This window comes from Oncorhynchus tshawytscha, linkage group LG22 (genome assembly GCF_018296145.1).
Source record: "Oncorhynchus tshawytscha isolate Ot180627B linkage group LG22, Otsh_v2.0, whole genome shotgun sequence".
Classification (NCBI taxonomy): Eukaryota; Metazoa; Chordata; class Actinopteri; order Salmoniformes; family Salmonidae; genus Oncorhynchus; species Oncorhynchus tshawytscha.
In genome coordinates this window covers 44,120,364-44,135,494 of record NC_056450.1, presented here as the reverse complement: position 1 = coordinate 44,135,494, position 15,131 = coordinate 44,120,364, and the positions used below count along the sequence as shown (strand labels likewise).

Sequence of the window (15,131 nt, the reverse complement as noted above, 5' to 3'; positions counted from 1 at the left end):
TGGAGGAGGGGAGTGGAGGAGGGGAGTGGAGGAGGGGAGGGGAGGGAGGAGGGGAGTGGAGGAGGGGAGTGGAGGAGGGAATGGAGGAGTGGAATGGAGGAGAGGAGTGGAGGAGAGGAATGGAGGAGGGGAGTGGAGGAGAAGAGTGGAGGAGTGGAGTGGAGGAATGGAGGAGGGGAGTGGAGGAGAGGAATGGAGGATGGGAGTGGAGGAGGGGAGTGGAGGAGAGGAATGGAGGAGGGGAGTGGAGGAGAAGAGAGGAATGGAGGAGGGGAGTGGAGGAATGGAAGAGGGAGGAGTGGAGGAGAGGAATGGAGGATGGAGGAGAGGAATGGAGGATGGGAGTGGAGGAGGGGGAGGGGAGGGAGAGGAATGGAGGAGGGGAGTGGAGGAGGGGAGTGGAGGAGGGGAGGGAGGAGAATGGAATGGAGGAGGGGGAGGGGAGAGGAATGGAGGAGGGGAGTGGAGGAGGGGAGTGGAGGAGGGGAGTGGAGGAGAAGAGTGGAGGAGTGGAGTGGAGGAGGGGAGTGGAGGAGTGCAGGAGTAGAGTGGAGTGGAGGAGTGGAATAGAGGAGTGGAGTGGAGGAGGGGAGGAGAGGAATGGAGGAGAGGAATGGAGGAGGGGAGTGGAGGAGAAGAGTGCAGGAGTGGAGTGGAGGAGGGGAGTGGAGGAGGGGAATGGAGGAGAGGAGTGGAGGAGTAGAGTGGAGGAGAGGTGGGGAGTGGAGGAGTGGAGGAGAGGAGTGGAGGAAAGGAAGAGGGGAATGGAGGAGGGGAGTGGAGGAGGAGGGTGTAAGGAGTGCAGGAGTAGAGTGGAGTGGAGGAGTGGAATGGAATGGAGGAGTGGAGTGAAGTGAAGTGAAGGAGGAGGGGAGGGAGTGGAGGAGGGGAGTGGAGGGAGGAGGACTGGAATGGAGGAGAGTGGAGGAGGGGAGTGGAGTGGAGGAGAGGAATGGAGGAGAGGAGGAGTGGAGGAGAGTGGATGAGGAGAAGGAGTGGAAGAAAGGAGTGGAGTGGAGTGGAGGAGTGCAGGAGTGGAGTGGAGGAGTGGAGTGGAGTGGAGGAGTGGAGTGGAGTGGAGGAGGGGAGTGGAGGAGAGGAGGAGAAGAGTGGAGGAAAGGAGGAGAAGAGTGGAGGATAGGATAGGAGTGGAGTAGAGGAGTGGAGGATAGGAGTGGAGGAGAGGAGTGGAGGAGTGAAGTGGAGGAGAGGAGTGGAGGGGAGGAGTGGAGGGAGGAGAGGAGTGGAGGAGAGGAGTGGAGGAGTGGAGGAGGGAGAGGAGGAGAGGAGTGGAGGAGGGGAGTGGAGAGGAGGAGGAGAAGAGTGGAGAGGAGGAGGAGAAGAGTGGAGGTGAGTAGAGGAGGGGAGTGGAGTGGAGGAAAGGAGGAGAAGAGTGGAGGATAGGATAGGAGTGGAGTAGAGGAGTGGAGTGGAGGAATGGAGGAGAGGAGTGGAGGAGTACAGTGGAGGATTGGAGGAGAGTAGAGGAGAGGGGTGGAGGAGTGTGGACCTACTTTATCATGGGTATACTCAGGCCCTTACCTTGCCTGGTCGGAGTGCCTGGGCGAGGAGAGGGAGCAATGCGGCTTGGGCAGGAGCAGCCGGGCAGGACAACAGTACTGGTGGAGGGTGGAGCTGGACTGACTGTTAGCTGTCAGACTGCTGTGAAGGGAGGAGGTAGAACTAGGAACAGGAGTAGTGACGGTGGTGGTGGTAGGTGGATTGGAACGAGAAGAGGTAGCACAACAAGCGGAATAAGGTGGTGACCTGACAGAGACAGACAGAGAAACAGACAGAGAGAGAGAGGGCGAGAGAGAGAGAGAGGGAGGGGGGGCGGAAAGAGAGAGAGGGAGGGAGAGAGAAAAAATCAAGTCAAGAAAGCAACAGAAAAGAGCAGATGACAGACGCAAAGGCCCACAGTACCCAGTCATAAACCAGGACAGGAAGGCCCACAGTACCCAGTCATAAACCAGGACAGGAAGGCCCACAGTACCCAGTCCTAAACCAGGACAGGAAGTAATTCCAACCAGGTGTATATGTATGTATATGTATGTATGTATATATATATATATATATATATATATATATATATATATATATACACTATCTATCTCTCACACACACACACACAGTGGGGCAAAAAAGTATTTAGTCAGCCACCAATTTTGCAAGTTCTCCTACTTAAAAAGATGAGAGGCCTGTAATTTTCATCATAGGTACACTTCAACTATGACAGACAAAATGAGAAAAAAAATCCAGAAAATCACATTGTAGGATTTTTTATTAATTAATTTGCAAATTATGGTGATATATATACCTCCTGCTGTAGAAATATATATACCTCCTGCTGTAGAAATATATATACCTCCTGCTGTAGAAATATATATACCTCCTGCTGTAGAAATGTGAACTCAGTTTAGGCTATATCTCACGCAACCGCTATCTCTAACGCATCTCACGTAACCGCTATCTCTAACGCATCTCACGTAACCGCTATCTCTAACACATCTCTAACGCATCTCACGTAACCGCTATCTCTAACACATCTCACGTAACCGCTATCTCTAACGCATCTCACGTAACCGCTATCTCTAACGCATCTCACGTAACCGCTATCTCTAACACATCTCTAACCGCATCTCACGTAACCGCTATCTCTAACGCATCTCACGTAACCGCTATCTCTCTCACGTAACCGCTATCTCTACGTAACCGCTATCTCTAACTATCTCACATCTCACGTAACCATCTCACTATCTCTAACACATCTCACGTAACCGCTATCTCTAACGTAATCGCTATCTCTAACGCATCTCATGTAACCGCTATCTCTAACACATCTCACGTAACCGCTAGCTCTAACGCATCTCTAACACATCTTACGTAACCGCTATCTCTAACAACGCATCTCACGTAACCGCTATCTCTAACACATCTCACGTAACCGCTATCTCTAACGCATCTCACGTAACCGCTATCTCTAACGCATCTCATGTAACCGCTATCTCTAACGCATCTCACGTAACCGCTATCTCTAACGCATCTCACGTAGCTCTCACGTAACGCATCTCTAACACATCTCACGTAACCGCTATCTCTAACACATCTCACGTAACCGCTATCTCTAACACATCTCACGTAACCGCTATCTCTAACGCATCTCACGTAACCGCTATCTCTAACGCATCTCACGTAACCGCTATCTCTAACACATCTCACGTAACTGCTATCTCTAACACATCTCACGTAACCGCTATCTCTATCTCACGCATCTCAACACATCTCACGTAACCGCTAGCTCTAACGCATCTCACGTAACCGCTATCTCTAACGCATCTCACGTAACCGCTATCTCTAACACATCTCACGTAACCGCTAGCTCTAACGCATCTCTAACGCATCTCACGTAACCGCTAGCTCTAACACATCTCACGTAACCGCTATCTCTAACACATCTCACGTAACCGCTATCTCTAACACATCTCACGCATCTCTACGTAACCGCTAGCTCTAACAAATCTCACGTAACCGCTATCTCTAACGCTCATCTCTCTAACACATCTCCGCTATCTCTAACACATCTCCGTAACCGCTATCTCTAACACATCTCACGTAACCGCTAGCTCTAACGCATCTCTAACGTAACCGCTATCTCTAACGCATCTCACACATCTCACGTAACCGCTATCTCTAACACATCTCACGTAACCGCTAGCTCTACGTAACCGCAACACATCTCACGTAACCGCTATCTCACGTAACCGCTAGCTCTAACACATCTCACGTAACCGCTATCTCTAACAAATCTCTAGCACATCTCACGTAACCGCTATCTCTAAAGCATCTCACGTAACCGCTATCTCTAACACATCTCACGTAACCGCTAGCTCTAACACATCTCTAACACATCTCTCGTAACCGCTATCTCTAACAAATCTCACGTAACCGCTATCTCTAACGCATCTCACGTAACCGCTATCTCTAACACATCTTACGTAACCGCTATCTCTAACACATCTCACGTAACCGCTATCTCTAACACATCTCACGTAACCGCTATCTCTAACACATCTCTAACACATCTTACGTAACCGCTAGCTCTAACACATCTCTAACACATCTTACGTAACCGCTATCTCTAACGCATCTCACGTAACCGCTATCTCTAACACATCTCACGTAACCACTATCTCTAACGCATCTCACGTAACCGCTATCTCGAACACATCTCTAACGCATCTCACGTAACCGCTATCTCTAACGCATCTCACGTAACCGCTATCTCTAACACATCTTACGTAACCGCTATCTCTAACACATCTCACGTAACTGCTATCTCTAACACATCTCACATAACCGCTATCTCTAACACATCTCTAACACATCTCACGTAACCACTATCTCTAACACATCTCACATAACCGCTATCTCTAACACATCTCTAACACATCTCACGTAACCACTATCTCTAACACATCTCACGTAACCGCTATCTCTAACACATCTCTAACACATCTCACGTAACCGCTATCTCTAACACATCTCACGTAAACACATCTCTAACACATCTCACGTAACACATCTCTAACACATCTCACGTAACCACTATCTCTAACTCTCACGTAACCGCTATCTCTAACACATCTCTAACACATCTCACGTAACCGCTATCTCTAACACATCTCACGTAACCGCTAGCTAGATGTGAATAATCATCCTCAAACTAGCACAGTCTTTTCAGTCATCCTGGAGCGTTTATCCGTGTTCGTGTATGTGTGTGTGTATGTGTGTGTGTATGTGTGTGTGTATGTGTGTGTGTGTATGTGTGTATGTTTGTTAGTGAGTGCGTGCCTGTGTGTTTGTTTGCGTGTGTGTTTGTGTTTGTGTGTGTATGTGTGTGTGTATGTGTGTGTGTGTGCGTGTGTGTATGTGTGTTATGTGTGTGTGTTTGTTAGTGAGTGCGTGCCTGTGTTGTGTTTGTGTGTGCGCGTGCGTGCGTGGCAGTGTGTGTGTGTGTGTGCCAGTGTGTGTGTGTGTGCGTGCCAATGTGTGTGTGTGTGCGTGCGTGCCAATGTGTGTGTGTGTGCGTGCGTGCCAATGTGTGTGTGTGTGCGTGCGTGTGTGTGTGTGTGTGTGTGTGTGTGTGTGTGTGTGTGTGCCTGTGTATAAAGCACAAAGCCATGATGTGCTTTTTCAAATGTTAAAGGCCTTATGTAAGGCTTGGGACGAAGGCAGAGACATGCAGATTAGCTGGGGGTGTAAATAGACTGGGGAGTATAGAGAAAGAGGCTCAGGGCACATTTACCGATCACAACACTAGCTGGGCTTCAAATGAATGTCTCAACGATAACCTTAAATAGGATATCTCTTATCTTCATGGTTAAGTCAAGCAGAACAGCTAAACAGGGATCATGTTGAAGTGGAGAGAAGGAGGAGGTATTGCAGCGCATTTACATTGATATTATATATGTATTATTATTATTATATTATCACAATAATAATAATAATAAATGGCATTTATCCAAAGTGACTTACAGTTATAACTGCATACATTTTTACATTTGAGCTGGTCCATCAGACATTATTGTGTCTCTCTCTTCTAGAAACTACAGTTTGAAGGTGAAATAGTGACCTCTATTGCCGTTTCTGTATATTACCTGAACAATTTAAGACTGGGATAAAAGCAATGAAAGTCAAACTTTGAGCGGACAATGTTTAGAAATTTGTGAGTTTTTTTTAAACAGCAACCCCTGGATAGACTACAGAAAAAGCTCTCCGCTAAATCTAGTCCAGATTGCATTAGAAACAACTGTGGGGCTAGCAGCTAGCGCTCCTCCCATGACCAAACATCAGACTCCTGAAATACCAATTGTCTATGTTTAATACTGAAGATACCTTCTTAGCCAGGCCAGGTCTCTTGTGTAAGAGGTATCTTGACCTACAATTCCTAGTTTTAAGTAACGGCTTCAAATACTCCAAAACCCAAGCTTCAACCTATTTCCCCATGTGACGCCCAGCTTCACATTCACCTCATCCAAACCCACCTCTTCCAACCCTCTCCAATCCACTAATAAAGCCTTTCTGTCTGACTCTGGGATGTTGGGTCTAACCCTTAGTCTTGGAAATTAGGCATTTTCATCTTGTCTTTTTGTAGTAACTCTTGAGCATAATCCACTCTTCTGCTGACAGAGCCTTCCTGCAACTTTCCAGCAGTTCTCCTCATCTCCTTATCCTCCCTTCCAACCAACACCATCTCCTCATCCTCCCTTCCAACCAACGCCATCTCCTCATCCTCCCTTCCAACCAACGCCATCTCCTCATCCTCCCTTCCAACCAACGCCATCTCCTCATCCTCCCTTCCAACCAACGCCATCTCCTCATCCTCCCTTCCAACCAATGCCATCTCCTCATCCTCCCTTCCAACCAACGCCATCTCCTCATCCTCCCTTCCAACCAACGCCATCTCCTCATCCTCCCTTCCAACCAACGCCATCTCCTCATCCTCCCTTCCAACCAACGCAACCATCTCCTCATCCTCCCTTCCAACCAACGCCATCTCCTCATCCTCCCTTCCAACCAACGCCATCTCCTCATCCTCCCTTCCAACATTTCAACCACCCTATTCCAACTTTTTTTCCATTGTCCCTCATCCCCTAGATACAATCCAAGATACTTGAACCCTCCCTTACACCATTCCAACCCCCCTGGCAAAGCCATGATCCCTCCAGACCATTTTTTTCACCTTTATTTAACCAGGTAGACTAGGTTGAGAACAAGTTCTCATTTGCAACTGCGACCTGGCCAAGATAAAGCATAGCAGTGTGAACAGACAACACAGAGTTACACATGGAGTAAACAATTAACAAGTCAATAACACAGTAGAAAAAAAAGAGAGTCTATATACATTGTGTGCAAAAGGCATGAGGAGGTAGGCGAATAATTACAATTTTGCAGATTAACACTGGAGTGATAAATGATCAGATGGTCATGTGCAGGTAGAGATATTGGTGTGCAAAAGAGCAGAAAAGTAAATAAATATAAACAGTATGGGGAAGAGGTAGGTAAAATTGGGTGGGCTATTTACAGATGGACTATGTACAGCTGCAGCGATCGGTTAGCTGCTCAGATAGCAGATGTTTGAAGTTGGTGAGGGAGATAAAAGTCTCCAACTTCAGCAATTTTTGCAATTCGTTCCAGTCACAGGCAGCAGAGAACTGGAATGAAAGGCGGCCAAATGAGGTGTTGGCTTTAGGGATGATCAGTGAGATACACCGGCTGGAGCACGTGCTATGGGTGGGTGTTGCCATCATGACCAGTGAACTGAGATAAGGCGGAGCTTTACCTAGCATGGACTTGTAGATGACCTGGAGCCAGTGGGTCTGGCGACGATTATGTAGCGAGGGCCAGCCGACTAGAGCATACAGGTCGCAGTGGTGGGTGGTATAAGGTGCTTTAGTAACAAAACGGATGGCACTGTGATAAACTGCATCCAGTTTGCTGAGTAGAGTGTTGGAAGCTATTTTGTAGATGACATCGCCAAAGTCGAGGATCGGCAGAATAGTCAGTTTTACTAGGGTAAGTTTGGCGGCGTGAGTGAAGGAGGCTTTGTTGCGGAATAGAAAGCCGACTCTAGATTTGATTTTAGATTGGAGATGTTTGATATGAGTCTGGAAGGAGAGTTTACAGTCTAGCCAGACACCTAGGTACTTATAGATGTCCACATATTCTAGGTCGGAACCATCCAGGGTGGTGATGCTAGTCGGGCGTGCGGGTGCAGGCAGCGAACGGTTGAAAAGCATGCATTTGGTTTTACTAGCGTTTAAGAGCAGTTGGAGGCCACGGAAGGAGTGTTGTATGGCACTGAAGCTCGTTTGGAGGTTAGATAGCACAGGGTCCAAGGACATTTCCCAATCTGTAAAGCACAACTCTTTTTCCCAGTTTACCATTGTAGAGGATATTCCCATAAAACCAATCAACTATGAGACTCAAACTATCCACCTCCGCTTGATTTTTCACCAAAATAATTACATCATCAGCATATGCTGAGAAGAATATCCTCTGAAAGGCACACTTCTTCAATTCGACTTCTAATGCTATTTAGTAGCGTCTCTATATCGATGGCATACGACATTCCCGACAACGAACACCCCTGCCTAGCACCTCTACACCCTTTAAAAAGAGCACTCGAGCCACCGTTAACATTCAATACACTTTCAATGTCACCATATATCACCCTGATCATGGCAATAAAACCAGAGCTGAAACCAAAAGCCTCCAAAGTGACCCCATAGGTATTGATGTTCAACACGGTCAAATGCCTTTTCCTGATCAATTGAAATTAGACCAGCATCCAACCCAAACACCCTAGAGACGTCCCCCCCAAAAAATCGCGAATCAGGGAAATGTTATCCCCTATCTGCCTGCCGGGGAACACAGTAGGACTGGTCTGTGTGTATGATTTGCCCCATCACTTCCCTCAGCCCAAAAATACTCGGGGGTGGAGCCAGCGGGCTGTAAGTTATCTCCCTCAATAACCACTCCCCTCACCTCTACCTGCTGTCTGCCACAATACCTAAAATCTTGATTTTGGACAAAATTACCTGAATGGACTATTACTACCAAGGACTATCAATAAAAACTGCTAACAAACCGAAACCTGCAGAAGAAACACAGCGGAACCTGTAAATACCATCCAACAGAGCACTGGGTGAGTAATGTTCAGTCTGAACACAGCAGAACCTGTAAATACCATCCAACAGAGCACTGGGTGAGTAATGTTCAGTCTGAACACAGCAGAACCTGTAAATACCATCCAACAGAGCACTGGGTGAGTAATGTTCAGTCTGAACACAGCAGAACCTGTAAATACCATCCAACAGAGCACTGGGTGAGTAATGTTCAGTCTGAACACAGCGGAACCTGTAAATACCATCCAACAGAGCACTGGGTGAGTAATGTTCAGTCTGAACACAGCGGAACCTGTAAATACCATCCAACAGAGCACTGGGTGAGTAATGTTCAGTCTGAACACAGCGGAACCTGTAAATACCATCCAACAGAGCACTGGGTGAGTAATGTTCAGTCTGAACACAGCAACCTGAACCTGAGCAAAATGTTCACCACAGCAGAACCTGTAAATACATCCAACAGAGCACTGGGTGAGTAATGTTCAGTCTGAACACAGCAGAACCTGTTCAGTCTGAACACAGCAGAACCTGTAAATACCATCCAACAGAGCACTGGGTGAGTAATGTTCAGTCTGAACACAGCAGAACCTGTAAATACTATCCAACAGAGCACTGGGTGAGTAATGTTCAGTCTGAACCTACTTCTGAAGCCAAAAGGTAAAAGACACTAATCTGTAGGTAAAGTTGTTGTAAAAAGCCAAGTAAATAAGGCTAATAAAGCTACCAAGCTGCTGGGACAGAACAGACCTGGGGGCACCTTCAATTAGCTCTGAGGTCTGGAGTCAGATGTGTGAAAACTCTTGAACCCAACAATGGCAGGAGAGTTTCACAGCCCCCCCCCCAGGCCATGAGCAGAGCAACAGGCCCAACCCCAACTATTACACCTGCACAAGCTCCATCCTGCTCAACATGCTCTGCTCACACCTACTGTGATGGTCCTGACCTAAACAACACAAAGCTTTTACTATCTCATCCTGGGACATACAAGGCCTGAGGTCATCTGCCTTTGGCCTAAAGTGCAGGAACCCAGACTTCATTAAAGAAATTGGAAATACAGACATTGTCATCCTACAAGAAATATGGTAAAGAGGAGACGGACCCAGTGGATGTCCTCTAGGTTACAGAGAGCTGGTAGTCCCATCCACCACACTACCAGGTGGGTGGTATAGAGGAGACAGACCCACTGGATGTCCTCTAGGTTGCAGAGAGCTTGTAGTCCCATCCACCACACTACCAGGTGGGTGGTATAGAGGAGATGGAACAACTGGTTGCCATCTAGGTTACAGAGAGCTGGTAGTCCCATCCACCACACTACCAGGTGGGTGGTATAGAGGAGACGGACCCACTGGTTGTCCTCTAGGTTACAGAGAGCTGGTAGTCCCATCCTCCACACTACCAGGTGGGTGGTATAGAGGAGACGGACCCACAGGATGTCCTCTAGGTTACAGAGAGCTGGTATTCCCATCCACCACACTACCAGGTGGGTGGTATAGAGGAGATGGACCCACTGGTTGCCCTCTAGGTTACAGAGAGCTGGTAGTCCCATCCACCACACTACCAGGTGGGTGGTATAGAGGAGATGGACCCACTGGTTGTCCTCTAGGTTACAGAGAGCTGGTAGTCCCATCCACCACACTACCAGGTGGGTGGTATAGAGGAGATGGACCCACTGGTTACCTCTAGGTTACAGAGAGCTGGTAGTCCCATCCACCACACTACCAGGTGGGTGGTATAGAGGAGACGGACCCACTGGTTGTCCTCTAGGTTACAGAGAGCTGGTAGTCCCATCCACCACACTAGGTTACAGAGAGCTGGTAGTCCTCTAGGTTACAGAGAGCTGGTAGTCCCATCCACCACACTACCAGGTGGGTGGTATAGAGAGATGGACCCACTGGTTACCCACTGGTTACAGCCCTCTATGTTACAGAGAGCTGGTAGTCCTCTAGGTTACAGAGAGCTGGTAGTCCTCTAGGTTACAGAGAGCTGGTAGTCCTCTAGGTTACAGAGAGCTGGTAGTCCTCTAGGTTACAGAGAGCTGGTAGTCCTCTAGGTTACAGAGAGCTGGTAGTCCTCTAGGTTACAGAGAGCTGGTAGTCCTCTAGGTTACAGAGAGCTGGTAGTCCCATCCACCACACAGGGAAGAAACTAGGAGAGGTATGCTAATTTGGTATAGAGCAGACCTAACCCACTCTTAAATTAGTCAAAACAGGAACATTTTACATCTGGATAGAAATTCTAAAGGAAAGGATCTCACCAGAGAACAATGTCCTCCTGTTAGTCAAAACAGGAACATTTTACCCCTGGACTAGAAATTCAAAAGGAAAGGATCTCACCAGAGAACAATGTCCTCCTGTGTGCTACATATATCCCCCCACTAGAACCCCCATACTTTAACGATGACAGCTTCTCCATCCCAGAGGGGGAGATCAACCATTTCCAGGCTCAGGGACATTTACTAGTCCGTTGCGACCTAAATGCCAGAACTGGACCAGAATCTGACACCCTCCGCAGACAGGGCACAAACACCTACCTGGAGGTGACAGCATTCTCTCCCCCATATGACAGCATTCTCTCCCCTCTCCCCCAAGGCACAACTATGACAATGTAACCAACAAAAACAGGTCACAACTCCTGCAGCTCTGTCGCACGCTGGGTATGTACATAGTCAATGGTAGGCTTCAAGGTGACTTCTATGGTAGGTACACATATAGCTTATCTCTTGGCAGTAGTACTGTACTTTATCGACTCAACCCAGAGTCTTAGAGCGTCGTCAGTGACCTCAACCCAGAGTCTCTCAGAGCGTTCACAGTCCACTGACCTCCACTGACCTCAGCCCACTGACCAGAGTCTCTCAGAGCGTTCAGCCCACTGACCTCAGTCCACTGACCCACTCAACCCAGAGTCTCTCAGAGCGTTCACAGTCAGCCCACTGACCTCAACCCAGAGTCTCTCAGAGCGTTCACAGTCAGCCCACTGACCTCAACCCAGAGTCTCTCAGAGCGTTCACAGTCAGCCCACTGACATCCTTATCAGATCACAGCAAACTTGAACATCAAAGCCAAAGGAACTGAGGAATATTAAGAAATGCTATAGATGGAAGGAATGTAGTGTGGAAATCTACCAAAAAACAATTAGGCAACAACAAATTCAATCCCTTTTAGACAACTTCCTGGACAAAATGTTCCACTGCAATAGTGAAGGTGTAAACTTGGCAGTAGAAAAACGTAACAGTGTATTTGACCTCTCACCTTCCCTATCAGATCTAAACATGTCAAACAGAAAACTGAAGAAAATGAACAATGATCACAAATGGTTTGATGAAGAATGCAACAACCTAAGAAAGAAATTGAGAAACCTATAATCATTGGATAACAAAATAGATGAACTACGATCACGTGTATCCTACCAACGGGATATTAAACACTGTACTGTCTTATGTTTCACTGAGTCGTGGCTAAACAACGACATGAATAACATACAGCTGGTGGTCTATACTCTGTAACGGCAGGATGGAACAGCCTCCTCTGGTGAGACAAGGGGTGGTGGTCTATACTCTGTAACGGCAGGATGGAACAGCCTCCTCTGGTAAGACAAGGGGTGGTGGTCTATACTCTGTATCGGCAGGATAGAACAGCCTCCTCTGGTGAGACAAGGGGTGGTGGGTTATACTCTGTATCGGCAGGATAGAACAGCCTCCTCTGGTGAGACAAGGGGTGGTGGTCTATACTCTGTAACGGCAGGATAGAACAGCCTCCTCTGGTGAGACAAGGGGTGGTGGGTTATACTCTGTATCGGCAGGATAGAACAGCCTCCTCTGGTGAGACAAGGGGTGGTGGTTATACTCTGTAACGGCAGGATGGAACAGCCTCCTCTGGTAAGACAAGGGGTGGTGGTCTATACTCTGTAACGGCAGGATGGAACAGCCTCCTCTGGTAAGACAAGGGGTGGTGGTCTATACTCTGTATCGGCAGGATAGAACAGCCTCCTCTGGTAAGACAAGGGGTGGTGGTCTATACTCTGTATCGGCAGGATAGAACAGCCTCCTCTGGTAATACAAGGGGTGGTGGTCTATACTCTGTATCGGCAGGATAGAACAGCCTCCTCTGGTGAGACAAGGGGTGGTGGTCTATACTCTGTATCGGCAGGATAGAACAGCAGCCTCTGGTGAGACAAGGGGTGGTGGTCTGTGTATATTTGTAAACAACAGCTGGTGCATGAAATCTAATAGGAAGGTCTTGAGGTAGAGTATTTGTATTTATTATTGATCCACATTAGTTCCTGTCAAGGCAGCAGCTACTCTTCCTGGGGTTTATTATGGATCCCCATTAGTTCCTGCCAAGGCAGCAGCTACTCTTCCTGGGGTTTATTACGGATCTCCATTAGTTCCTGTCAAGGCAGCAGCTACTCTTCTGGGGTTTATTATGGATCCCATTAGTTCCTGTCAAGGCAGCAGCTACTCTTCCTGGGGTTTATTATGGATCCCCATCAGTTCCTGTCAAGGCAGCAGCTACTCTTCCTGGGGTTTATTATGGATCCCCATCAGTTCCTGTCAAGGCAGCAGCTACTCTTCCTGGGGTTTATTATGGATCCCCATTAGTTCCTGTCAAGGCAGCAGCTACTCTTCCTGGGGTTTATTATGGATCCCCATCAGTTCCTGTCAAGGCAGCAGCTACTCTTCCTGGGGTTTATTATGGATCCCCATTAGTTCCTGCCAAGGCAGCAGCTACTCTTCCTGGGGTTTATTATGGATCCCCATTAGTTCCTGCCAAGGCAGCAGCTACTCTTCCTGGGGTTTATTATGGATCCCCATTAGTTCCTGCCAAGGCAGCAGCTACTCTTTCTGGGGTTTATTAAGGATCCCCATTAGTTCCTGCCAAGGCAGCAGCTACTCTTCCTGGGGTTTATTATGGATCCCCACTAGTTCCTGCCAAGGCATCAGCTACTCTTCCTGGGGTTTATTATGGATCCCCATTAGTTCCTGCCAAGGCAGCAGCTACTCTTCCTGGGGTTTATTATGGATCCCCATTAGTTCCTGCCAAGGCAGCAGCTACTCTTCCTGGGGTTTATTATGGATCCCCATTAGTTCCTGCCAAGGCAGCAGCTACTCTTTCTGGGGTTTATTAAGGATCCCCATTAGTTCCTGCCAAGGCAGCAGCTACTCTTCCTGGGGTTTATTATGGATCCCCACTAGTTCCTGCCAAGGCATCAGCTACTCTTCCTGGGGTTTATTATGGATCCCCACTAGTTCCTGCCAAGGCATCAGCTACTCTTCCTGGGGTTTATTATGGATCCCCATTAGTTCCTGCCAAGGCAGCAGCTACTCTTCCTTGGGGTTCAGCAAAATTAAGGCAGTTTATCCAGTTAAAAAAAACATTACAATACATTCACAGACTGTGTGTCCTCAGGCCCCTACTCACCCACTACCACATATCTACAGTACTAAATCCATGTGTACGTGTGTGTATAGTGCGTATGCTATCGCGTGTGTGTATGCATGTGTCTGTGCCAATGTTTGTGTTGCTTCACAATCCCCACTGTTCCATAAGGTGTTTCTTTATCTGTTTTTTTTTCTATTTAATTATACTGCTGCATCAGTTACTTGATGTGGAATAGAGTTCCATGTAGTCATGACTCTATGTAGTACTATGGAATAGAGTTCCATGTAGTCCTGGCTCCATGTAGTACTGTGGAATAGAGTTCCATGTAGTCATGGCTCTATGTAGTACTGTGGAATAGAGTTCCATGTAGTCATGGCTCTATGTAGTACTGTGGAATAGAGTTCCATGTAGTCATGGCTCTATGTAGTACTATGGAATAGAGTTCCATGTAGTCCTGGCTCCATGTAGTACTGTGGAATAGAGTTCCATGTAGTCATGGCTCTATGTAGTACTGTGGAATAGAGTTCCATGTAGTCATGGCTCTATGTAGTACTGTGGAATAGAGTTCCATGTAGTCCTGGCTCTATGTAGTACTGTGGAATAGAGTTCCATGTAGTCCTGGCTCTATGTAGTACTGTGGAATAGAGTTCCATGTAGTCATGGCTCTACATGGTACTGTGGAATAGAGTTCCATGTAGTCCTGGCTCTACATAGTACTGTGGAATAGAGTTCCATGTAGTCCTGGCTCTATGTAGTACTGTGGAATAGAGTTCCATGTAGTCCTGGCTCTATGTAGTACTGTGGAATAGAGTTCCATGTAGTCCTGGCTCTATGTAGTACTGTGGAATAGAGTTCCATGTAGTCCTGGCTCTATGTAGTACTGTGGAATAGAGTTCCATGTAGTCCTGGCTCTATGTAGTACTGTGGAATAGAGTTCCATGTAGTCCTGGCTCTATGTAGTACTGTGGAATAGAGTTCCATGTAGTCCTGGCTCTATGTAGTACTGTGGAATAGAGTTCCATGTAGTCATGGCTCTATGTAGTACTGTGTGCCTCCCATAGTCTGT

The 15,131-nt window shown here is 47.4% G+C and overlaps 1 protein-coding gene across 2 annotated transcripts in view; it reads right to left on the bottom strand.

Annotated features, from left to right (window-relative positions):
• Positions 1–15,131, bottom strand: part of LOC112239558 (putative uncharacterized protein DDB_G0290521) — a 106,035-nt gene that overhangs the window by 13,085 nt on the left and 77,819 nt on the right. For both annotated transcript variants that reach the window (XM_042304328.1, XM_042304329.1), the window contains one exon: positions 1,543–1,767. In XM_042304328.1, coding sequence (XP_042160262.1) covers positions 1,543–1,767 — 225 coding nt within the window. The remainder of the gene's footprint in view (positions 1–1,542; positions 1,768–15,131) is intronic.